This window comes from Mugil cephalus, chromosome 1 (genome assembly GCF_022458985.1).
Source record: "Mugil cephalus isolate CIBA_MC_2020 chromosome 1, CIBA_Mcephalus_1.1, whole genome shotgun sequence".
Lineage (NCBI taxonomy): Eukaryota > Metazoa > Chordata > Actinopteri > Mugiliformes > Mugilidae > Mugil > Mugil cephalus.
In genome coordinates, this window is record NC_061770.1 from 48706943 (window position 1) to 48733050 (window position 26108).

Genomic DNA, 26108 nt, shown 5'->3' on the forward strand with positions numbered 1-26108 from the left:
GTGTACTGCAGGTAGTTTACATCGCTCCAGTGGACTCTTGGAAATGACAGTTTAAAAACCCCACACATTTATCTTAAATATTGTATACAAAGAGTCCAGATAAAAACTTAAAATTCATATTAATGAAAGGAGAGGAAAATACAGACTTCAAAAAGCATCTGCTTTACACTTTAAGTGCAAGTCATCTCCATCGGCCCTCAGTGATTACGTCCATGCCATGAAGGTGCTGGAGGGGTCGGTGCTGGCCCACCTAAGGCTGCAGGTGAGATTGTCTTTAGACCCCCATCTCCTGGATCAGTGACTACCTGACAGACAGGCCACAGTTTGTGCGTTTGGGTCGTTTGCTGTTTGATGTGGTGGTGAGTGGCGTGGCAGCCCCACAGGGGACTGTGCTTGATCCGTTCCTGTTCACCTTACACGCCAATGACTTTCGGCACAACTCAGAGTCGTGTCACATACAGAAATTTTCTGATGACTCTGCAGTCGTGGTGTGTATAAGCCGTGGAGCAGACGAGGAGGAGTATAAAGGACTGGTGGACAGGTTTGTGGGGTGGGTGGAAGGAATCACCTGCTGCTTAATGTGTAACAGTGCAGTTGTGTACAAGAAGGGCTGCAGCAGTGTCTACTTACTGTAGAAGCTGAGGTCCTTCAATGTATGCAGTAAGATGCTGGAGATCTTCTACCAGTCTTTCGTGACCAGCACCCTTTTTCTCTGGAGTCAGTGATGCCAACAGACTGAATAAACTGATCAGGAAGGCTGGCTCACTTAACAAACTGCTATCAATCATGGATAACCCTGACCACCCTCTCCACCCCACGATAGACACTGTCTCAAAGAACGCTACAGGAAATCTTTCCTGCCTCCAGCCATACGCCCGCTTAACTCCTCATCTGTATGCAAGGCTGGATTAACCATATAGGCAACTGGGCGATTGCCCAGAGGCCCACGACCTCTAAAGGGCCCAAGGCATTGAGGGCACAAACAAAATATGTAGTTATCTCACCCTTTATGTTAAACTGTCTGCCAGAGTTGTTGCGCTGCACAGAGAGACCCTGCCCCTCCCTGTGACTGTGACCATGAGTTGAGACCCTCTCCTCATTGGTCAGAGGTGTCACCGATCAATGTTCACAGAGCGGGATGCGTGATGTGAAGCGCCACTACACAACTCTAAAATTGCAAACATGGGGAAGCTAAGTGGGAGATTGAAAAGAAAATTAAAAAGGGGGAAGGACACCAGAAAGGGCCAACATTTAAAATATATACCAAAAATAGCTCATTTCTTCACTCCAGTAATCGTTACCGACTCTTTTGTGAAGTCAGCTTCCCTCAGCGAGGACAACTCAGCTAGCCAGGACTTTTCTTCAGTGCTAGCTAACCTTCACAGCCCGGAGAGCGAAGAGTCCCCGGCAGCATCTTCAAACAACGGCGAAGATTCTGCTGCAAGTGCGACTGTTGAGGGAAGCGGTGATGGTGGGTCTCTGAGTCGCTCGTCGAGTCTGCAAACAGTCCCTGCTCAACACCTCTCTCTGGGGTTCCTGCACCATGGGGGCCTGCTACGGAGTAGTTATGAGAGGAGGCGATATATCGAGGGCCAGCAGCTCTACAGTTAGACATTACAAACATTTTTGTCAAATTCTGGACCGCAGGGATTCCAGATGGGGATGTTCAGTTGTACCTGGAGAGATACTGCGAAATGCTACAGCCCCCCATCAAACCACTGGGTGAATTCGGGCTCTGGTACGGTGTAAGATAGTACAGAGTAAGCATTCGCAAGGACACTTCTGGTAATTTTCTCCAATCCCTAACTCCATCTCTTTGGGTCCTTAAACGGCCAAATCAACTACCTGGACAAGTGGCAAAATGCTTCATCTGCTAGTCCATGGATCATCAGCTCAGAGACTGTCCAACTGTTAAGTGCTGCCACTTTGGAGGCCTCGGCCACAACGCCAAGGATTGTAAAAGGGAGTGATTCTCTCTGTGGAAAAAAGGGACATACATTCTTCACCTGTCCAGAATCATACTCCTACAAAACTAAGAGAGGTAGAATCACTACCCAGCCCAATAACAACATCTTCCTTCTACTACCCCACCTCTTCAATGTGATCCTGAAAACCAGCCCCAGTCTGTGAACCATCCACCACCAGATCAGCCTCCCTCTGAGTCCCTGACTCAAGGCCAGATATCTTCCTAACCTGAGGCTCAGTGTCATTCAGCGGATGTTCCTGCAGCTGTGGAGGATCAGGCTGTGGATCCACCTGCTCAGACCTCTGCTGACATTCCTCTGAATGGAGTGGACGAGACGCAGGAGACAGCAGCGGAGGTCCACTAAGAGGACAGTGACCACGACCCCTTCCCTACTCTCTCAGAGAGTAGTGATGATGATGATGATGATGGACAAAGCATCAGGGCAGTACGAGAGTGCACTCCTTATGTTCCTGGGGATCATTTATCTGGGTCTCTTGAGTATTTTATTAAAGCATCGAGCTCCATCAGCTGCTCACAGCAGAGAGAAGAGAAAAGATGACAAGCCCAGTGCTCAGTAAGTCACTGGAATGTGAGAGGTTTACAGTCCAGCAGACTGAGACAAAAGAAAGTGGACTTCATCATGAACACTGACTTTGACATACTGTGTGTACAAGAGCTGCGTGTCAAAACTCACAGTGACTCCAATGATGTTCGTCATATGTGGCAAAAAGGACATTGTGAAATCTCCATCGCTGAACTGTGGGAACTGCTGAAGACCAGAGTGAAGGACTTCTTAAATTTAAGAGTTCAGTCTCTGATGAGTCTCCGTCCTCAACTCCTTTTTAAATGTTGTTGATCTATTTGAGCCATATATAGTATAGTTAGCTTAGACCAAAGAAAAGCCTTTGGTCTAGGCTTATGGTTTCCCTGAAAACTCCATACATTAAATCTACTATTCCACTCAAAGTGAATAGAGTGCTGCCCTATACATATTATCCATCAGCCCATTAATCAAAATAATTAACAGAGACCCTCGTATTAAAGGTTGTTTATTAGACACCCACAGAGTGGCTGCCCTGGCCTACGCCGGCGACGTTACCGTCACAATCAGAAATCAGAGAGATGAAGGTTTTAAAACGTCATTTATGCCTCTGCAAGCAGGCATCAGGAGCTAAACTGAACCAGGAGAAAACAGAAGGGGTATGGATTGGACACAAACTGAACAAACCAAAAATTGACATCCAGGTTAAACAAGACATTAAAATCCTTGGTATCTGGTTCAGTGACAATGACTGCTGTCTGTCAAAGTGGTCCAAAAAGAAAAATGAAATAAAAAATGAAGTAATAAAGTGGGAAAATAAAAAGAAACAACTATAAATACAGAGTTGACATTGTTAAAACCCACATCATATCAAAACTCCTCTTCCTGTGTGCGGTGTTTCCTCCTCCATCAAAAGTCATCATGAAACTAAGTAAACTTTGCACTAAACAAATCTGGGGAGCAAATAGGGAAGTGACAAAGAGACACATCATGGTGCACCTGGTTGTGATATTAAACTAAAAATCCCTCTTATGAAAAGTGTTGAAGCAAAGGTAAAAACAGCCCACTGTAACAAATGAAGAGGCAGAGCCAGAACCAATGTTCCATATTATAAACTATTATAACAGTCATAAAGTCTCCAAAGACAAGACTTTATGACTGTTATCTGAACATTAGCTGGACAGGTTCCACCACCAAGGACATTTATAAAATAATCAGCGACAATAAAGATGAAAACTTAATTGACTATATATATATGTAACACGGGCTAAACATCAGCAGATAATTAAAATATCAATGATAAACTCATATCCAAAAACCTCAGAGACACCGCCTGGTTGATCTCAGTTAATAGACTCCCGGTTAGACCTATAGTCCAGTGGAGCTGTTATGTCACAACCAAAGAATGTCCAATGTGCAACTGTGACGAGGATGAAACTCTGAATGTCAAAAGTGATGGCGGACTTGGTGGTCCGGCCGTCTGCAGTCCTCTCACCAAACTTCGCGCCCAACTTGAACTTCTATAAAGAAGCGCCTCTGTTTGTCAAGGTCCTGCACGGAGACGGGCAGGAAGAGCTTCACCCCGCTGAAGATGTCCAGCGGCGTCTAAATCAAAAGAAATCAGGCACAAAGTCAAAACTGTGGGTTTTAAGGTTGACATCAGTGATAAGTGTGTCATGTACGGACTTTTTAGAGAAAACTTTATTGGTTCAAAGAGACATCTGTTCTGGCTGGTAGTGGATCAGTTTTACCAGTTTATACCGATGCTGGTGTGTTTTGTTTTCATAACACCATATATGAAGCCTTGACAAGAGTGGTGCATTTGTAAGTTCTATGAGCATTTGCACATCTGTACATCAAAATACACTTGGTGACAGGTAGGTATTGAAGTACAGAGTACTATTATAGAGTACTATTATATTCTGCATTTTCCGGATTATGGTGATCCTGGGGTGGTGATGATGGGGCTCTTGAATATTGTTGCCCAGAGTACAGCGAAGTGTTAATCTGGCTCTGTCTGTATGCGACAGATAACACTCTGTACATTATTTCTTTTTCAATCTTGTGTTCACTTATTTTATCCAATAAGTTACATCTAAGTCTGCAAATATCATGTATATTGTGTTTTCCTGTTATACAGTATGTATGGCGTTGAGTGCTTGTACATTGCTGCTGCATATGTGAAATTTCCCATTTTGGGATGAATAAAGTATCTGTCTGTTTTTGAATCAGGTTTTATTATGCAGCCAAATTCAGTGGCACAGCCTGAATCATATCAACTCACACACTTTGTTTAATGATTAATCTTTGATATGTGGTGGAAAAAAATTCTTGGATGTGTGACAAATTTGCATTGGCTGTAACTGGGGTTTTACAAATGAATTTCTGAGGCGAGCACATCTAAACCGCAAAAGCTTTAGGCTGCTTAAACATTCGGCTCAATCCCTTATTGCACTTTCGAGTAAGAAGAATCCTGTATGACTCACATGCACTGGTTTGTTTTTTCTTTTTTTCTTTTCTTTTTATTTTTTTAACTCGAGAAGAGGAACAGACCTTACTGGGCTTGAGAGGCTTTCAACGTTTTACCAAATATGGCCAGTGTGGGGCGTGGGATAGACGCCATCCTGGTCTTAGGTGGACGAGAGCGATGAGGGGGATGCGCCGCCGAGTACGCACGGTGACACGAAAACTTTAAGATTCCTCGCAATCAAACAAAAAGCCCGAGCATGTAATTCGGTAAGATCACTCTCAGTATTATTTAATATTCTTCTTTTAAAGATTGAGTGAAGAGGCTGTTGTTTTTTTCCCCCTCCGTGTTCTATTTCGGTGCAGTTCGTGTGGAGTGGCACAGCTCTGGGCGCGGTATGTCCGCTATGTGCAACGGGAAACCTCTTTATCAAGCACTTAAAATGCGCGTTTTCTGTCTGTTTTACTCAATACACGCCTAAAGTTGTCTCATGCTTTTGTTTGTGTGCTCACGTCCCTGCTCGTGTTTACTTTTTAATAGAAGAAGAAACAATAGGCAGCGTACGGATTCCCGGTGCGTAATTAGTTTAGTTTGGATATTACTTATGTGTAACTCTACGCTTGACGCAGCAATAGCGCCCGGATTTGTTTATTTGTTTATAAAAACCAACTTCTAAACGGTATGCACTGTCAACCTATGAAGAGCAAACCAAACGTGGTTTCCTGTCAGCAGCAAAGAGGCCACACGCGTTCACCACACGGCCACATCTGCCCGCTTCATCTGCATGTAAGACGTGTTACCTTTTTTTGACCTTTTTAATCGTGAAGATTTCACCACTGAGAGAATTCATGAAAGTCTGTGTCAGCAATCTATATCTTTCTTGCACTTCCAAGTTGACGCCCACTATGCCTGGAAAAGGTGCCCATTTGGTTTGTGATGCTGGTGTGGGTTTCTTAAGAAATGCCATTAGCCAGCCAGAGCTGCTTCCTGCCCAGTCACATTACACACTGCAGGATGGGTGGGGTTGGAATTAGTGGCTAATGAATTTAGCAATATCCTGTGTATGACAGACTGGCGGAGTCGCCTTTCTAGTCCCATTTAACCAAACATTAGAAATGCAATCTAAAATGGGTTGATTTATCTGTTGCCTTGCATGAAAATGATCATGCACCAAACTCTCAGAGCATCTCATTTTAATCTTCTGAAGAGCCGGCACCAACACTTAGAAAGTTAGGGCCTGTGCATAGGCTGTATAAAGATGGATGGTGGAACAGCTCCTCAAAAGTGAAGCCAAAGTAAGTAGAGCTCCCTCTGGTGGCTGGCTGCAGTACAGGTCATAAGCTCCACCTCCTCCATGTTAGTGGATGGGACTTGGACCAAACTAACAGACTAAAATACCGGCAAATCAGTCTTTTTTTCAAGTATGGTCAATTTAGGTAGTTATTATAATGTTGATGCGTGTTCAAGTGTCAAGTTTTTGGTTGCGTTTCGTTGTAGTCAGTTATTTGACGCTATAGAAGCAGGATGTGATATATTGGAGACCACAAGTTGCCATGCCAACCACTCCGTCAAGCAGTTCGGTGGGACAGTGAAAGTTGTAAAACAATTTGTAAAAATAGGTCCAGTGTATAATCCAATATTTCCATGTAACTTTGTGGAGGCAGAGCAGATTGCAGAATTAATGAAACAAAAACAAGAGTGAATCTGGTTGAAGTGCGGTCGAGTCATCAGTGTACTCTCCGATGGCTCTCAATGGCTCCACGCTCGGACTGTACTGATCAGATTCTGGCAGTTTCCTGATGGTCTTGAATGTATCAGTTTGGGCAATGCAAGGAAGTGGCGACACACCGCACATATTAAAACAATCTATGGTCATTACTAGTAACCACTCTTTACCTTGTACTATAATACAGGTCAGTCATCTTTAGAGAATTCCATGATTTTTATGAATAAGGCCTCATTATATCACTTTTAGCACCATTTGTAAACCTTCAATTTAGTTAAGTTTGTTTCTTCTCAAAGATGTCTTTGTCTGAGTCTGCCTCCTCTTTACATGCAGGCTGTAAATGCTTAATAAGACATCTTAAATAAGCTACGAAAATATGTGACCACTGATATTTGCACCAGTGTATCGTCATCGACAACTGCAACTTGCGCTTGGCAGTTTCATTTGCAGAGCATTTCCGGGCGTTTATAGTCAAGTTTTGAGAACCTTCTTAGTGAACTTCAGCTATGCAGGAAACAAAAGGACGTGTTTAACACTACAGAGGCAGCTCTGCAGTGTCGGTGTCTGCAAAGGTCAGGAAGGAAGCAGTCACACTTGAAAACAGTCACCAGAGTCTTAGACGTTCTCTGACTGGTGAAAGTGATTCTGCTCATCCTAAACCACATAAAAACTGTCATACTTTGAACACTGGAGGGCAGAAACACACTCCTTTTTATTTTTAGACTGAGGGACTTCCCAACCCCTTGAGCAACCAAATTTGAACTTCCTGTACGCACAGGTCACAGCCTGAACAGTGTATTTCAGACATTCCTTTGTCTTTACACAACGTAAGTTTGAGCCCGGGCACGAACTCACAGATGAACAACTTGTTAAAAATGACATTTTCAGGCTTCCAATGATATATTTTAGAAAAACCTCATCTTCTAATACTGATTGTCCTCACTCGGGTCGTGGGGGCGAGAGGCGGGGTACACTCTGGGCAGGTCTCCAGTCTATCGCAGGACTTACACAGAGACAAACAACTATTCACACTCACACCTTGGGTCGACGTTGAACTTAACCTAACTAACTTGTCTTTGGATGTGGGAGGAAACCGAGGTACAGAAAACCCACACAGACACAGGAGCAACATGCAAACTCCACCGAGAAAGACCCAAACCTGGACCTCCTCACTAACCACCACTTCACTGTGCCGCCCCATTTAGAAAAATATCTGACATAGACTATACATATACTTTTGTAGTACATAAGATTGCAGTTTAATCCAAATCCCAGAAAACTCCGTGGTTCTCAGGGAGGAATTGTGCACTGTGGTGATACATTGGGTGCAGGTATATTTTCAAAATCATACTTTCCACTAACTTCATTGATATTGTCTTTTCGCAGAACACGTGACAACCTTCGACAGAGCATCTGACAAGCAGTTTTATACACAGTCTCGAACCCGTTACAAGACTCGTCGCGACCCTTTTCCGGACCCCAGAAGTCATTTTCAGCCTCTGGCGACACCGCCCATCATGCCACTCGTTGTGTTGCGTACTTCCCAGCTGCTGTGGGTGCGTGTAGCCGCCCTGTTGTTCACCTGCGTGGCGTTCAGCGTCGCAGCACATGGAGCCCAGCTGCACGGTGGCGGCATGGCAGACTGGTGCATCTTCTGCTGGGCGTTCAGCTTCGCCTGCACCCTGCTGATCCTGCTGGTCGAGCAGTTCGGCCTCCAGGCCCGCATCCCAGTGTCCTGGTCCAATTTCCCCATCACCGTTGCCTGCTACGCCGCCCTCCTCTGCCTCTCCGCGTCTATCATCTTCCCAGTCTTTTTCCTCAAGAATCAGAATCTTTACAAAGAGGTCCGTGACCATCGCATCGCCTCCACGGTCTTCTCCTGCCTGGCAGCGGTGACCTACATGGGGGAAGTGAGCCTGTCTAAAGCTCGGCCAGGCGAGGTGGCAGGTTACATGGCAACAGCCCCGGGCCTAATGAAAGTGTGTCAAACCTTTGTGGCGTGCGTCATCTTCATATTGGTCAGCGACCCCGTGTCGTATGACCGCCACGCGGCCCTGAAATGGTGCTTGGCGGTTTACTGCATCTGCTTCATCCTCTCCATGGCCGTGGTGGTTCTGTGCGTGGGAGAGTGCACCGGCTGTCTCCCCATCCCGTTCTCCAAGTTCCTGTCGGCGTACGGGCTCTTGGCGGTCATCATGTACTTGACCGCCACCATCATCTGGCCCGTGTTCCAGTTTGACAAGCAGAGCAGGCAGAACTCTCCGAAAGTGATCGCCGCGGCCGTGCTCACCGCACTCAACTTCCTGCTTTACCTCGCTGACCTTGCCTACACAGCCAGATTGGTCTTTGTCACCGTCTGAGAAGACAAGGAACCAAGAAGGGAGACACGCATCCCGAAAGAACATGGATTAAGGGGCTTTGAACGACAAGATTGATGAAGAGATTTAAAAAAAAAAGACACAGTTACTTCTTTTTGTTCCGCAAAATACTGGTATTAATTGCGATAGGTGTGTTTTCACAAAGAAGACCCAAACATCTGAAGCTCTCTTAGAGCTGTGTATGTGTTTGACCACATGTGTGCAGTACAGTATTGAACACGTAGTCAGAGATGATCTTTGTCAAGTGTGCAACACAAATGTAACATGAGAATGTGGGAATTTCCATAATGTTGCGACCAAAAACAGTCCACACACTGGAGCGCAGAAGAGTTTGTTCAGCGTTGTCTGTCATCATATTTAGTGAAAGGTTGTAGCTTCCTGGTAAAACATCAGTGTTGGAACATTTCAAATGTCATTTGTGTTAGCTGTGTAGTTTAATCAATAAGGGTTTTTACTATAAAACGTACGTGATGGAATCAGCTGTCGAAACGAAGCATCAGTCATGGCAGGAAACTGAGTCAGTTTGTGTTGCAGCTCCTCGAGGCTGCATGAGTTTTCACTTCCTTTATTTAACTGAAGCCACAGCAGCAGCAGCAGCAGCAGCGTCAGGTAGAGTTAGACATGTATATGGATCATTTTTCTTAGGCAATGCTTCAGCACCTCAGTCAAATAAAATATCTAAAACCAAGAATATGTCAGATTTCTGTTATATTTCAAAAAGGGATCCCCAAAGCCATACTGTCATAAAAGCCACTGCTTTTTAAAGATCATTTACATGACAGAGGCAAGTAGTATTATGGACCATATCTGGTTGGGACTACAAGTGTAAAAGCACCAGAGGAGGCAAAGGTGCTGGTAATCAGAGACATCACTGAACTGGACAAATACCAGTGAGGACAATAAACTGATTTTTGGGAGAACAGACATTCTAAGCACAGAGCCAAAACACAAGCACTGTACACAACAAATGAAGGATGTGAAATCTTCTCAGTACACATAGACCCTGAAAATAACTTTCTCAGTAACATGAACAACAACTGTACATACCACACAAGGAGACGAAGAGTCTATACATGAAGTTAAAACTGATCGTGGCATGTTAACCCCCCACTACAACAGTAGGAACTTATATACAAAATGTGTGTTTAGGATTATCTACATCGATTGAGGACACAATTTAAGGTCATAGCTATATCTGAAACATGGTTGACCCCGGATAAATATGTAGATTTTGAGTTGGGAGGATATGAAATGAATTACATAAGTAGAGAGAACAAAAAGGGAAGGTGTGTGCTTGTAGACAAGAATCTGAGGTACTGGGTGCTACAGGACTTGAGTGTTACTACTGAAATTTTTATAGGGTGTATAATAATTTAAATATACATGAAAAAAATATATATTAATATATATTCATCAGTGCAGATTTTAACAGACATTTAATATCTACACAAACAGAGAATTAGAACAGAAGATAGTATGGATGGATTTAAGAAGGAACTGCTAACACAAGACTGGGAAGAAGGGTATAAAGAGGACAATGTCAGATCACTATATAATAAGAGTTGTCCAGTAAAAGAAGTAAACAAGAGGCAAAGGAATATAGATAAGCCATGGATCACTAAAGGTCTTCAAAGTGTCGGCAAAAAAAAAAAAGGACTCGCTATATAAAGATTTAATAAAATATAGAACTGTGGAAGGAAGAATATAAAATGAAGATAATTAATATTATGCGGATATGTAAGGATGATTATTATAACAAATTATTAGAGAATAATAAGAACAATATTAAGGGAATATGGAATACACTAAACAATATTATATATATATATATATATAAAAAGAATAATATAAGCTACCCTTAGCTCTATATTGATTAGGACAGGACTATCGGTAACATGAATGATATAGTCAGTGGGTTTAACAACTTTTTGGTCAATAAAGAACCAAATCAGGCATCAACAGATAAAGAGGGGACAGTAAATGAGTATATAGACAGGAATCAAAACTCCATCATTCCAACAGCAGTAGATGAGAGACAAAGTCTTGATGTTGTTCAAAGTAAGAAATCTTTCTTTTCTTTTGAATGTTCAAAATAAATAAACTAAACTAAGTGGGTGAACATTAGGACGGCCGAAGGGAATGACAGACGCACTGTGCTGACCAGCTCAGCGGAGTCTTTACATCACTTTTTCAGATGTGTTCTGAAAGGGGTCCGCTGCCAAAAATCTGGAAATCCTCAATAGCAATTCCAGTCCCAAAGTCCAGAAAGGAAGAAATTAAAAGAGGCCTGTAGCACTCACCTCCCTTGTAATGAAAATCATTACAAGGGAGTGGAAGTGGAAGAAAACTCGATCCATTACAGTTTGCATATCATCATGGGAAAACTTTTGATTTTGGATAAAGCATATAAGCACCCTGAGAATCCAAACAGACACATAAGACTTTTATTTTCCCTTGTCCTCTGCTTTTAACTGAGAAACTAGCTTCTCATTTTAACTTGTTTGCTTTTAACTGTGCTTGTGATTTTAAATTTCTTAACCGACAGATCTCAGTGGGTCTGTGTAAATGAGCGGACGTCCCATATTATTGTGGCTAACGTCAGTTCTCTACAGCGCTGTGTCTTGTCCCCACTGATTTTTAATCATTCAGTGGCAGCTGCAGGCCATCTCAGTCAGGGAGTTTTGTGGTGACACAGCTATTGACTCCAAGGCTCACAGTCAGATCACGACTGCGTCTTATCTGTCTTTACAGAATGGTGAGGAGAACTATGTTGACCTGAATGTCTCAAAGACCAAGGAGTTGGTCATTGACTTGACTGGAAGGGCAGACCAGAACCAAATGCAAACACTGTTCGTGGCTAAGATGTCCAGATTATGGGGTCTTATAAACATTTAGGGACATTCTTTGACTCCCAACTAAAGTTCCGCACCAACACGTAGTCTGTCAGAAGGGGGCAGCAGAGGATCCACTTGTTGAGGAAGGTGAACTGTCTCCGGAAGCATTCTGTGCACTTTTACCATTCTTTTATTGAAAGTCTTTTAACTTTTTTTTTTTTTATATGAACACCTCTGTTGCAGTGTCAGGGGATGTAGAGGTGAGGACCCAAATGCAGGACTAAAGAAGGTATTTAATAATGAACAAAAGGCGCTGCATACGGCAGGAAAATCCAAAGAAAGAATCACGGACAAGGCTTGGAGTCAAGGAGCGTGGCGTGGAGACAGCATCAGGGAAGTAACGCAAAGAAGGCAACATCAGGAATATCAAGAATATCAAGTAACATCAACGACGAGACAAGGAACAAAGGGAAGGCAGGGCTATAAATACACATGAGGGCTGAGGGATGACAAGCAACATGTGAGACGGATCAGGACAAAAACACCAGGCGAAACCGATTAACAATCAAGGGACGCACGAGGAAACACTGGCGGAAAATCCGAAACGTAACAAAATAAAACAGGAAACACAAAACGTGACACAACAGACATGACAGAGCATGAGGCAAGGCATGCAGGAAACTAAGAAACATGATCACAAAATAAAATGCAGACACAGAACCATGACATGCAGGTTTTGTCATCATGTAATTCAAATGTATTTTTTCAGATTGGTATTGGTAACTGACCTAAAGCTTTTAATAACTGGGCCATTTGGCTGGTACAGACGCTACTCATCACTGCAGTCATTTGTGAGATGGAATTAGGGAGTGTGTTGACCGTTGACAACTATCAATTATTTGCCAGACATCAGGATGCACCACCTCAGGTTTATGACGATAATCAAGGTGAATAATTATTTCATCCAGTTTATGTCAGTGTGAAGAAGGCACAGATGTAATAGCTTCTGGTTTTGCCAGTCATACTGGATGAAGTTTGTCTGGGTTTTGAGACTTGCATATGCGCCATCGGAATGACACCATAAATGTGTGTCGGTAGTGTGCCATGGTAGAATCTAAACAAAGGTAGCCCAAAAATGGCGAAGCAGATAGCATCAGAGGTGTAGCTTTTGCTCTGATCTCCCCTGGGTTAGACGGTTTGGAGTTGGCTAAGACACCACCCTCCACCCAACAGGCACATGCTAGCAAGAAGCCCGACTGCTTCCAGAGAATCTGCAGTTCCTTAAATGTCCACTTGAGGCTGACCACAAAAGTGAGTCAGTCCCCAAAGACCTCCATGTTAAAGTGTTTTTCACTTCCGAGCAGAAATAAACATGTTTACATTTTGAGATAAAAAGAAAAGTTTTGGTCTCTGCAGCTAGTTCCCCCATTCGCAATGTGAATCATTATATGCTATGACTTTAAATCCTATATGGACATGCAGGACCCTCACAGCTGTATTTATGTGTCATCTCCTTCCATGTCCCACCTCTTTGACTACTTTTGAATTAGCTAGGGGTTAAGTGGGCTCCGTCAAGATGGCCACGGCCGGCATCAATACACTGAGCTGCTAATCTGCTCAGATCTGCACGTTACTCAGAGGAAGCTTCTACTCAAATGTTATGCTTTAAACTAGGAGGGAGTTAATTAACTGATTTACCATTTATTTGCTTGTGACGCTTTCTTTGCCAACTGTACATGATCTAAATGAGTATTTGTTCCGGTTACATATCTGCTTTATAGTGATCTAGTATTCTCTTGGGCTGGCTGTTGTGTAATCCGACTGAGATTTTGGATTAGAATAATTTTGTGATATTTTTGGAAAGTGTGCAGGGAGCCCATACTGATTGTTCATACATTATTCATAAATTATTTCCTGTAAAACACCAACACTGACAGTTTGCCAAACAATATTTGAAGGAAATGCTGAACTTCATCTATGAATTTGAATGAAGCGTTACCAGCGCACCGCAAGGCGGAGAAGACTTTATTCCCTACTAAATATCGCATTACTGAGGATAAAACTGTCATCGCAGGACTTGTCATTTCATGACACGTCATTTTCATGGCGTTTTCAAAGGCATGTTTCCCGATGGAGCAGAGCTTTTTACTGCAGAGATTCTGCCCTTTCTAATCACAAATGACTTGCACCGAGCTTATCCTAACCTTGAAAAATTATATCAGATCTATCTCACTGTTCCAATAAGTGCACAGGCAGAGTGCGCTTTCAGTCGCCTTAAACTAATTAAGCCATACCTGCGCTCAACAATGAGTGAGTCTCGTCTCTCAAACCTGCATTACTTAATTTTGCATTACTTTTCTTCAAGAGAGAGATTTCTGAGAAGGCTAACTTTAACAATGTTGTTGAGACATTTGCCAGAATGAAGAACAGAAAAACACAGTTCTAGCTCAGTAGTGGCAGTAATGCAAAGTTGCAAACTCATTTATTTTGTGCCTGTGAATATTCTCATTTGTCCAGGTCATCGTTATCCCCAAAGAAATTTAAATCAAAAGCAACTGTAATGGCACCTTAAATTATTTTATTGTAATTTTATTTTGTGTATTTATATGTATTGGGATTGCATTGGGAAAGTGTTCGGGGGCCGCTGTGGCTCAGTAGGTAGCGCGGGTTGTCCATGAACAGAAGGGTTAGCGGTTCGATCCCCCAAGTGTGCCATATGCCGAAGTGTCCTTGAGCAAGATACTGAACCCCCAGTTGCTCCCAGTGCTACTGGCATTGGTGTGTGAATGTGTGTGTGCTTGTGTGAGCGAATGGGTGGATGTGTCTCTGACTGTAAAAGCGCTTTGAGTTCCTTTTAGTAGGTAGAAAAGCGCTATATAAGAGCAAGACCATTTACCAAAGTGTTATTTATGTTATGTGCGTCATTTATTTATTAGTTTAATTTGCCTGTTTGTATAGGGTCTGGGGAATGGCAATAAAAGAAGGTGGCTAATGCAATTCTAATCACTGTCATGGTTCATTCATTGATGCACTTTTTTGGCTTTTTTTCTGTCCTCTATTCGTGTGTGCGGCGTGCCCCTTTAAACTCAAAACCCATGTGGAATACAGCCCAGCTACGCCACTGGTTAAACCTGTTCTGTGAGTTTTACAAAGTGAAACAAAACGTCTGTTAAGTCAGTTTTATGTGAGACGAGACGAGACGAGACTATCAGAAAAATCTTCTCGCTGTGTTATGGATGGTGAGTAAGACTTAATTCTTTTATTCCCTCATTATACTTTTGATGGACATAGCAGTTTAAGAAACGGAACATATGTGGTGCTGTGAATCATTTTGTTTTACTTGACAGTCTAAACACCAGGCTGTTGCCAGTCTCTCTTCACTATATCCAAAATTTATGGCAGACATTTTGGAAATGCACTGCCCTGCTCTTTCTGTTTCGTTTATGGAGAAAACACAAGGTAGTCAGTTTTGTGTACGTGTCAGTTTACATGGTTTAAAATAAATTGTGAATATCTCAGGTTCCCCAACTCATAGACCACAATTTGCATTGCATTTTTTTTTATTAATCACTGCATGGCAAAGAATCTCTTGCTCCAACATTTTGGTACCAAATTGAATGAATTGTTTTGTTAAGACAGGGCATGCGGCACTTTGTGGCTGCGTAGTTATCTTTAGCAAGATGCAACACATCAATAATCAAATATGTGGCTCTGTATATATAAAATATAAAAATAGGTGACTGTGTAGGTGACCTATGTCCTTTTACACTGCACTGGCGTGTGGCTCAGTAGGCAGAGCTGGTTGTCCATGAACCGAAGGGTTAGCGGTTCGATCCCCCGAGTGTGCTGAAGTGTCCTTCAGCAAGACATTCAGCAAGACTGAACCCCCAGTTGCTCCCAGTGCAACTGGCACTGGTGTGTGCTTGTGTGAGCGAATGGGTGGATATGTCTCTGACTGTAAAAGCGCTTTGAGTACCTTTAAGTAGTCGAAAAGCGCTATGTAAGAGCAAGACCATTTACCATTCTGGAAATACTCGGTCAACTCTAGCCATTTCGGAGCCCTAGGCGAAATTATGTACAATATAGGACAGAGTCTGCAACGCCCCCTCCAGTAGGTTGCCTACAACCACCTATATGGCCTATGCTTAGAGGTGGCTCTGCTGTGGCTTCTCAGTTGAGTTTCCAGAAAAAGCCAGGTCCATTATGGCCAACTGCAACACTTAGCCAGACACCACAAGCCAACCACTGCCGTATGTTCATGCCCAGACATGTGATTTCATTGTCACAAGGTGGATCTACACAGTATTGGGCAGGTGCTTTTTACCTTCGTAGTTAATGAGGAGAGAAAGGGGTGCTGGCCACAACAGACTGGTAGAAGATCTCCAGATCTGTTAGCATCTATGCACTCTTGCCTATGTATGCATAAAAAATAACCTTCATTAAATGCTTTTGTAGCTACTGAGCAGCAAATAACCCGACTCCCTGATGAGAATGATGATGACCCAGCGGCCATGACTGTTAAGATGACAGGTAGGTTGACAATTAATAAAACATAAGATAAATAATAATAAATATTTGTTATTATTTAAAGTAAAAATCTATAGTTAAAGCATATCATATCTTTTCACATAAATTAATAGTTAAAGACATGTTGGTTTAAATGTATAATATAATGTCATTGTATAATCTGAGCAGCAGGGAATAAAAAGAAGCACAAGAATGATGTGAAATATTACTGATCTTAAGTCTTCATTTTTTTTAGTACCAAACAGGATTACCAGAAGGATTGTCGTGCTGGGAAAAACTGGAAGTGGGAAAAGCAGCCTAGGCGAAACCATATTTGGAGAGCGTGTATTTGATATAAATCATAGTGCAAACCCCGGAACAAGTCAATGTGCATCAGAAACCAGAGACATTAATAAAAGAGACATCACGTTGATTGACACGCCTGGGTTCTTTGACCGTGGCATCCGTGAAGAGGAACTGAAAGCTGAGATGGCAAAATGCATCACAGAGTGTGCTGCTGGCATTCATGCTTTTATCATTTTACTTAAAGTGGAGAAATTCACAGAGCAAGAGAATGAGGTTATCTCTAAAATACGAGAATCTTTTTCTGAGGAGGTTTTCAGACACGCTGTACTTGTCTTCTCCCATGGTGACCAGCTCCCTGATGGAATGAAGATTGAAGAGTTTGTCAATCAAAACAAGGATCTTTGTGATCTCCTGAAGAAGTGCGGTGGTCGGTGCCATGTCGTCGATAACAAATACTGGAAGAACAACGGGCGGGATGAATACAGAAGCAACCAGTTCCAGGTGGCAAAGCTGCTCAACAGTATAGAGCAGATAGTTTGGGATAACAATGAAGGCTACTACACCAACGACACGCTGAATGGTGTGGAGGGAAAAATACGAGAACAGGAGAAGATCATTAGACAGACGACAGAAAACATGTCAACGAAAGAGATCGAAGGGCTAGCAAAAGAAAATGTCGCAAATATTCTCAAAGAGGCAGCCGGCATCACTACAGGGGTGATGTTGGGAGCGTTGGTAGGTGTGCCTGTAATGGTTGCATTACTTTGCTCTGTGTTCATTGAAATGGCACCAGCAGCAGCAGCTGCAGCACAATCAGTGGCAGGAGCTGCAGCCACGAGTGGTATTGGCTTAGGCGTAGGTTTAGGAGTCTCTGTTTTCGCAGGAGCAGCAGCAGGAGGTTATATGGGACACTGTGAGGCTGTCGAAGCAGACTCTGCAAAGGAGGCAGCTAAAATGACAGCTAAGGCTGTCCTCAAGAGAGCTGCAGAACCATTCAAAAGAATATTCAACAGGCAAAAGCAAAAAGAAGCAAAAGTAACCGCAAGCGTCCGCTGAGCTTTGATTATGGGCATACATAAAAACTATTTGGATTTCTGTCTAAATGCTTGATTTTGGGGTGTACTGTCTTTTATGCTTTGGCCTATTGAGTTTAACCAGATGTTAGTCTGTATCTAGATCTGCTCTCTCTACTCCAAGATACTCATACAGTCATAATGGCACAAAGTCTGGTTTGAAGACAGACTATAAGGTCAAATTCCCTCATCTACTTTTTACTGATGATGCTGTCTTGCTACTCTAACCAATCTTTAGTAGATCCTGAAATAATATATGTATAGCCATGTATAAATAGGATGACCTGTTCAGCACAGGTATAAAGTCTATTCATGAATCATGAGAACTAATGAAGTAATCATTTTTTTTTAATTTTTTTAAAGAAAACTACTCAATTAACCAAGATTGTTTTTCTTTGCTTTTTAATGGGAATGGTTTACCAGAGTTTACTTCAGCTTTACTATGAAATCATGTTAAGTCTTGAATAAAAGAAAGTTGATTATGAAGAATTTGTTCCAGTGTCTTTCTTCATAAAACTGGAATTGATGTCACCTTTATATCAGCAATTATGTGAAAGTATCAGATTAGACTTTATTGTCATTACACGTGTACAGGTACAGAGCAACGAAAAGCAGTTTAACATCTAACCAGGAGTGCAATCAGCAGTAAGTGCATGTACCAGAAATAGTGTGGTATATTAGCAGCATGGTATAGTTTTTTTATTATCGTGTATTTATTTTTATTATATTCATGGATTTGTGCATTACATGTGAGTAGATTATAAACAGGAACTATAACATAATTTACAGTAGAGTAAAATGATAAATTATGCAATACACATTAAGATAATGCGAGCCCAGTAGTGCAGTGGTTGTCAAGTAGTGGGGAGGTGAGGGAGATGAGACGTGGGGTGGAGCTGCAGTTGGCTCAGGAACGGAGACGTGGACAGATGCCGCAGCCAGCTCTGGAACGGGCACGTGGACTGGAGCGGCAGCCTGCTCAGGAACAGAGACGTAGACTAGAGCCGCAGAGGGCCCAGGAACAGAGACGTGGACTAGAACCGCAGAGGGCCCCGGAACAGAGATGTGGACTAGAGCAGCGGTATCAGAAACAGAAACGTGGACTAGAGCAGATGCCAGCGGTGCCAGCTCAGGGGCTGAGACGACGCGGGCAGCTAGGACTGGCTGCACTGAAGTGGTCCGGAATGCAGTCACGGGTGGTGCTGAGGCAGTCCAATCGCAGGCAGGGCGCAGCAGGGACAGGTGAAGAGGCGGGGACCTGCCTCCATAGCGGCCATGAGGACCATGCCTCCCAGTTGGGGCCCTCATGGCCAGGCGAGTCCCCACAAAAGGGGGTTGAAACTCAGGTGTGAGCCAGGGCTTGTACTCAAGCATAAGTTGTTCTTCTCTTTCTTTCAGCAGCCTCATTGAAGGGGATGGTGTCTGCTGGGTCCATACGGGTCGTGTCGTTCTGTCACGTAGGGGACCCATTTGCAGGACAATACCGTGATGAGGCCGAGGTGCAAACAAAAGGTTTTTAATAATTAAATGTGCTGTAGACCACAGGTAATCCAAAATACAAAAAATGCAAACGAATCATGAACAGGGCAAGGATCATGGAGACAAAAATCATGGTAGGTACACGAAAAACATGGCATGGGAACAAAAATGACATGACAGGGAACAAAAGTGAAAGGCATGGCTATATATACACACAGGGGCAGAGGGATGATGAGACACAGGCGTAGCTAGTCAGTTCAGTAGATGGATGATGCCAGCTTCAATATTTTCTTGGAAGATGGAAGACAGCAGCCCAGCGTCCAGCTGGTCCTCAGTAGATGGTTTGGAGAAGCACGCTACAGGGCTCTCCTCTTTTAAGGCCGGCACAGCAGATGAAGGGGGAGTGGATGGCTGACTCTCTTCTTCTTCTATGATAGGAGATGATGCAGGAGATGGAGGCGGAGTCAGAGTTGAGTCGAAGGCGAGAGATATGGTGCTCAAACTTGAAGTGGTTGTCTTTTTCAGGCTTGGGGTTTGGGTGTGCAATTTTGGCGGCTGATTTGGAATAGAGCGGTGACGCGATCGGCCGATTCATCCAGCATCTTCATCCACTCCATGACAGGCACACGTAGGCTCCTGAATGTTCTTCCCTTGCGTTTCAAAATTTACTTGGTAAGACCATTTACTGGAGCTGTCAGATTTGGAGCTCGAGGGGGATCCTCCTCCTTCAAATGTGCTTCTCCCTCTTCGTTTACCAGGAAAAAAGATGGAATGGTTTTGCCTCTTATGCATCTGGCCACCAAGATGTTCAGTACTCCCCAGTCATTTGAAGTGATTATGGCCTATGGTGTGTCAGGACTGAAGGTTTGTCCTGGATAGAGGTGATACATACAGAGTTCAGCTGTGTGGTTGTTGAAAGACTATCCCCATTTCTCTTTCATCTCCAAACACCACTATTCCTTGGAGAAGGTCCATTAGTGACTGTTGGAATCTGCACAAAAACACCATCAGTTTTCTCAGCACCTTCCATGCCAAGGCTTCCTGAATGACGCTCACAGGCGTCTCACTAATGATACTGGTGGTGTAAGCTCTCTTGCTCATTTTATTTTTCAAATCTGGCGCGGACTGGAGAATGGACTGCAATGATCTTCGGCTGTCATTAGCTTTTCGCTGTGCTGAGGACAAGGGCGTGGTCGGCTGGCATCACGTGACCGAACAGAGACACGTCTGGGCATGTATGGGCCGTGGGTGTCTGTGTGGGTGTTTATGGGTGCGTGTACAGATGTCTGCGTGTGTGTGCATGCATGTGTGTGTCTGTGCGTGCGGGAGCGGATGTCTGTGTGGGTGTCTCTGTGTGTGTTGGGGTCTGTGTATGCCTGCTTGTCATTATATCAGCAATTATGTGAAAGTATCAGATTAGACTCAACTTTATTGTCATTACACATGTACAGGTACAGAGCAACGAAAAGCAGTTTAACATCTAACCAGAGGTACAATCAGCAGTAAGTGCATGTTGCATAAATAGTGTGGTATGTTTGCAGCATGGTATATGTTGTTTTATAGCATATGGGCAGTATTTATGTACAGGTGAGGCCTTTTGATATTTACCATGCAATAGCTCACTCTGTCCCATACAAGACAATGACCGCTATGACAGCTTGCGGTTTGTTTGGAACTATTGAGGCTTACATGAACCACGTGACAGCCCTAGCGGCGACATCAAAGCGTGTCGCAACCATAGGCATTAATACCTATGATTAATACAGTCGCAACTCTGTTTTACTCTATAGCTCTGCCCCGTGTGTCTCTCCATTGAGCTGTTACGCTGGGGGCGCCCCCTTCAGGTTTGGAGATCTTCCGTTTGTAGTGACCGGTAATGCAGCGTTTTTCGTTTGCAGACCGTTTCTCGGTTTGCATCGTTTCTCTATTTGCAGCACGTTTCATGATGACGCATCTGTCTTTGGTTTTTGCAGCATGTTTTCTCGTTTGTACCATGTTCCTCTTTTTGTACTTTGTTTAGACATGTGTTTGAGCTTGTGATTTTGCATCGTTTCTGTACTTGAAGCTGTTTTCTCAAATTGAGACGTATTTGGTCTTTGCCGTCCGTTTGGCTCGTGTCGGCCACCGTACAGGCCATATAGGTGAGTGAGCAAGATGTATAGAATGGTTGACTGAGGTACTATGAACACATTGTAGTAGTAGATTATAAACAGAAACCATCACATGATCAAATAATTACAATAAAGGGAATTAAAAAGCATGCAATACTAAATACAAACAACGTGAGTCCAGTCGTGCAGTGATGATGGTGCAACAGCCTTTGGTCAGTGAGGGAATGATAGGGTTGTATCTAAGCACAATATGCACCTGACTTGACTTCTTCTCATATCCTGGTTCCATGTGTGGGGGTTGCATGTATCAATGAGCCATGGCCGCCAATGACCGTGATTCTCCCATACTTGTCCTGCTATCAACATTTTGTCCTTATCACATTCACTAAAATCCTTTCACTTCCTCTTCCCCCCTGAGGACAAAATGGTCACATGGTGCGTGATTCTCACAGGATACATGCTTCAACTTTCAGCAGCCATGTTTTTGGCTTCAGTTATGTAAGAACTATGCTGATAGGCTGGAGAGAAAACCATAAAGTACAAAAAGTCACCTGTCATATTCTAGCACAGACGTCCCTAAAAAAAAAAGAGAAGTTCAACACCTTCTAATAAACGGATGCATTTGAATTCTGCACTCACACAGTCAGTTGATCAACAGGAGCAAGAAACAAAACAGCACAGCAAATACATTTTTGACAGTTCTGAGAAATCTTCACTCCGATTTAAACATCATGACGGGTGAGTTAAAATAACTTATTTGAGTCGTAAAACTTGTCTTTAAAGCATTTTCAAGTTAACTAAGTGCAATAGACTGTGATGCTGATTTTACCAAAATGTTCAACTCATCTTGTTGGAAACAGACTTGTGTTGATTATCTGTTATGACTATGATGGACACAGCAGTTTAAGAAATGGAATATGTTTGATACTGTGAATCATTTTGTTTTATTTGACAGTCTAAACACCAGGCTGTTGCCAGTCTCTCCTCACTATACTCAAAACTTATGGCAACCGTTTGGAAAATGCACTGCCCTGCTCTTTCAGTTTTATTTACTGAGAAAACAGGAGGTAGTCAGTTTTGAGTGTGTCGGTTTACACATTGTGAATATCTCAGGCTCCCCATATAACTTTATATTCATTCTAGAAATACTGCACTAAAGCTGTAGTCTCTTGCCTTTGTATGCATAAAAATAACCTTCATTAAATGCTTTTGTAGCTACTGAGCAGCAAATAACCCGACTCCCTGATGAGAATGATGATGACCCAGCGGCCATGACTGTTAAGAAGACAGGTAGGTTGTCAATTAATAAAACATAAGATGAATAATAATAAATATTTGTTATTATTTAAAGTTGTTCAGAAGTTAAGAAATACAAAAAAAAAGAAATACATCTATAGATAAAGCATATCATATCTTTTCACATAAATTTAATAGTAAAGACATGTTGGTTTAAATGTATAATATAATGTCATTGTACAATCTGAGCAGCAGGGAACAAAGAGAAGCACAAGAATAATGTGAATTATTACTGATCTTAAGTCTTCATTTTTTTTTAGTACCACACAGGATTACCAGAAGGATTGTCGTGGTGGGAAAAACTGGAAGTGGGAAAAGCAGCCTAGGCGAAACCATATTTGGAGAGCATGTATTTGATATAAATCATAGTGCAAACCCCGGAACAAGTCAATGTGCATCAGCAACCAAAGACATTAATGAAAGAGCCATCACGTTGATTGACACGCCTGGGTTCTTTGACCATCGCATCCCTGAAGAGGAACTGAAAGCTGAGATAGCAAAATGCATCACACAGTGTGCTCCTGGCATTCATGCTTTTATCATTTTACTTAAAGTGGAGAAATTCACAGAGCAAGAGAATGAGGTTATCTCTAAAATACGAGAATCTTTTTCTGAGGAGGTTTTCAGACACGCTGTACTAGTCTTCTCCCATGGTGACCAGCTCCCTGATGGAATGAAGATTGAAGAGTTTGTCAATCAAAACAAGGGTCTTTGTGATCTCCTGAAGAAGTGCGGTGGTCGATGCCACATCATCGATAACAAATACTGGAAGAACAACGGGCGGGATGAATACAGAAGCAACCAGTTCCAGGTGGCAAAGCTGCTCAACAGTATAGAGCAGATAGTGCGGGATAACAATGGAGGCTACTACACCAACGACACGCTGCATGGTGTGGAGGAAAAAATACAAGAACAGGAGAAGATCATTAGACAGACGACAGAAAACATGTCACTGGAAGAGATCAGAGAGATAGCACAAGAATATGTCGCAAATATTCTCAAGAAGGCAGCGGGCATCACTACAGGGGTGATGTTGGGAGCGTTGGTAGGCGTGCCTGTAATGGTTGCGTCACTTTGCTCTGTGTTGATGGGAATGGGACCCTCAGCAGCAGGTGTAGCACACTCAGTGGCAGGAGCTGCAGCCGCAAATAGTGTCGGCTTAGGGGTAGGTATAGGAGTGGCTGTTTTCGCAGGAGCAGCAGCAGGAGGTTATGTGGGATACCGTGAGGCTGTCGAAGCAGACTCCGCCAAGAAGGCGGCAAAAATGACAGCTAAGGCTGTCCTCAAGAGAGCTGCAAAACCATTCAAAAGAATATTCATCAGGAAGAAGCATTACAACCAGTTGTAGTAAAAAAAAAAGTGCTATTGAGAGTTTTGTGGTGCTATCTGGAGGTGATGATATTAATGTGCTGTTGAGAAGAGGAAACACTCTTTGGATCTTCTGGAAAAAGACGTTATTGTTGAATTGTTAAAAAGCATCTTTTTTATTTATTTGTCTCTTTTTTGTTATTTATTCTTCTTATTTTTGAGACAAGGTGGAAAACAAATCATCATGGATGAACTGCAATTCAGACAACAGGAAAAAAAACATATAAAATAGATATTTGATTCTGGGGTGTACTGTCCTTTATTGAGTTTAACCAGATGTTAGTCTGTATCTAGATCTGCTCTCTCTTCTCCAAGATACTCATACAGTCATAATGGCACAAAGTCTGGTTTGAAGACAGACTATAACAGGGCTGGCCAACCCTTGGCTCCCGAGCCGCATGCGGCTCTTTGCCCGGTTCCATGCGGCTCTTACGTTCATATCGAAGTTTCGCTTCGCTTGAGTTCAATACGGTATTTTCATCCAACGCGCATGTGCGTTGGATGAAAATACCTCAAAGTTTCCCAGTAGGAGCAAGATCATTTGAGTAAACAATTTGTGTCAAGTTCGCTCTCAAAACGGCAGGGAACAAATGCACAGCAAAACGAAAAACATGAAGATGAACACAGGACGTTTTTAACAAAGTGGGAGAGTTTATATCTTTTTGTTGAACGTAATAGCAAGCCATTCTGCCTTATGTCAGGCGTCATTAGCGCATTTCAAAGCTTCAAACCTTCAGCGCCACTTCAGCTCACTAAGTAGTAAGAAACATGCGTAGTAAAAGAAAAAAGCTATTGTAAATTATAATATTTTTGTTTGTGGACTTTGTCTGTGTGAGACAGTGCACACAGTGTTCATTGTTGGAAATGACTGGCCTCTCTTTGTATTGTAGGAGTCAATTTCTGTCATTATCATGTTGGTGTGTGACATTTACAATAAATCTGGCTGAGCAAAGGTGTGTGTGTGTGTGTGTGTGTGTGTGTGTGTGTGTGTGAGGAAGGGATGGGGTGATGTTCATGTGTGCCCATGTGTATGATGTGGCTCTTTGCCGTAACACAGTAAAAAATGTGGCTCTTGGTCTCTGCCTGGTTGGCCACCCCTGGACTATAAGGTCAAATACCCTCATCTACTTTTTACTGATGACGCTGTGTTGTTACTCTAACCAGTTTTTATCAGATCCTGAAATAAGTTCTATCATATGCATAGCTGTGTATAAGTAGTGTTGTGTTTGGTTTAACCTTTTCAGCACTCTAACTATAAAGTCTATTCATAAATCACCAGAGCTAATCAAGTAATCATTTTATTTATTTATTTATTTATTTAAAGAAACTACTCAATTAACCAAGATTGTTTTGCTCTGCTTTTTAAAGGGAATGGTTTACCAGAGTTTACTTCAGCTTTACTACGAAATACTGTTAAGTCTTGAATAAAAAAAAGTTGATTATAAAGAATTTGTTCCGGTGTCTTTCTTCATTTTTATATCAGCAATTATGTGAAAGTATCAGATTAGACTCAACTTTATTGTCATTACACGTGTACAGGTACAGAGCAACGAAAAACAGTTTAATATCTAACCAGATGTGCAATCAGCAGCAAGTGCATTTACCAGAAATAGTGTGGTATGTTAGCAGCATGGTATATGTTGTTTTATAGCATATGGGCAGTATTTAAAGATAAAAACCTATGTACAAGTGAGGCCATATAGGTGAGTGAGCAAGATGTATAGAATGGTTGACTGAGGTACTGTGAACACATTGTAGTAGTAGATTCTAAACAGAAACCGAAACCATAACATGATCACATAATTACAATAGAGGAAATGATAAAGCATGCAATACTAAATACAAACAACGTGAGTCGAGTCGTGCAGTGGTGATGGTGCAACAGCCTTTGGTCAGTGAGGGAATGATAGGGTTGTATCTAAGCACAATATGCACCTGACTTGACTTCTTCTCATATCCTGGTTCCATGTGTGGTGGTTGCATGTATCAATGAGCCTTGGCCGCCAATGACCGTGATTCTCCCATACTTGTCCTGCTATCAACATTTTGTCCTTATC

At 42.6% G+C, this 26108-nt stretch overlaps 3 protein-coding genes across 4 annotated transcripts; all 3 read left to right on the forward strand.

Moving 5' to 3' along the window:
• The first annotated feature begins 5095 nt into the window (after positions 1-5095).
• Positions 5096-9766, forward strand: myadma (myeloid associated differentiation marker a). Its single transcript, XM_047570642.1, has 2 exons — positions 5096-5243; positions 8087-9766. The coding sequence occupies exon 2, from the start codon at positions 8218-8220 to the stop codon at positions 9058-9060; it is 843 nt and encodes a 280-aa protein (XP_047426598.1). The 5' UTR covers positions 5096-5243; positions 8087-8217; the 3' UTR covers positions 9061-9766.
• Positions 9767-15077: 5311 nt separating this feature from the next.
• On the forward strand, positions 15078-18283 carry LOC124995487 (GTPase IMAP family member 7-like). Of its 2 annotated transcripts, XM_047567906.1 has the most exons (3): positions 15085-15151; positions 16368-16442; positions 16675-18283. In XM_047567906.1, exons 1-3 carry the CDS (start codon positions 15145-15147, stop codon positions 17778-17780), a joined length of 1188 nt encoding a protein of 395 aa, XP_047423862.1. In that variant the 5' UTR covers positions 15085-15144; the 3' UTR covers positions 17781-18283. The 2 variants fall into 2 exon arrangements, with proteins under 2 accessions (XP_047423948.1, XP_047423862.1); XM_047567992.1 differs by lacking the exon at positions 16368-16442 and having other exon boundaries at positions 15078-15151.
• A 3670-nt stretch (positions 18284-21953) lies between these two features.
• LOC124995590 (GTPase IMAP family member 7-like) lies at positions 21954-25500 on the forward strand. The gene is made up of 3 exons (XM_047568122.1): positions 21954-22125; positions 22603-22677; positions 22944-25500. The coding sequence occupies exons 1-3, from the start codon at positions 22119-22121 to the stop codon at positions 24029-24031; spliced, it is 1170 nt and encodes a 389-aa protein (XP_047424078.1). The 5' UTR covers positions 21954-22118; the 3' UTR covers positions 24032-25500.
• Positions 25501-26108: the final 608 nt, after the last annotated feature.

Coding starts and splice junctions, on each gene's coding strand:
- myadma (XM_047570642.1), top strand. CDS start 8,218: ATGCCACTCGTTGTGTTGCGTACTTCCCAGCTGCTGTGGGTGCGTGTA.
- LOC124995487 (XM_047567906.1), top strand. Junction 16,443..16,674: donor CATGACTGTTAAGATGACAG/GTAGGTTGACAA, acceptor CATTTTTTTTAG/TACCAAACAGGATTACCAGA.
- LOC124995590 (XM_047568122.1), top strand. Junction 22,678..22,943: donor CATGACTGTTAAGAAGACAG/GTAGGTTGTCAA, acceptor ATTTTTTTTTAG/TACCACACAGGATTACCAGA.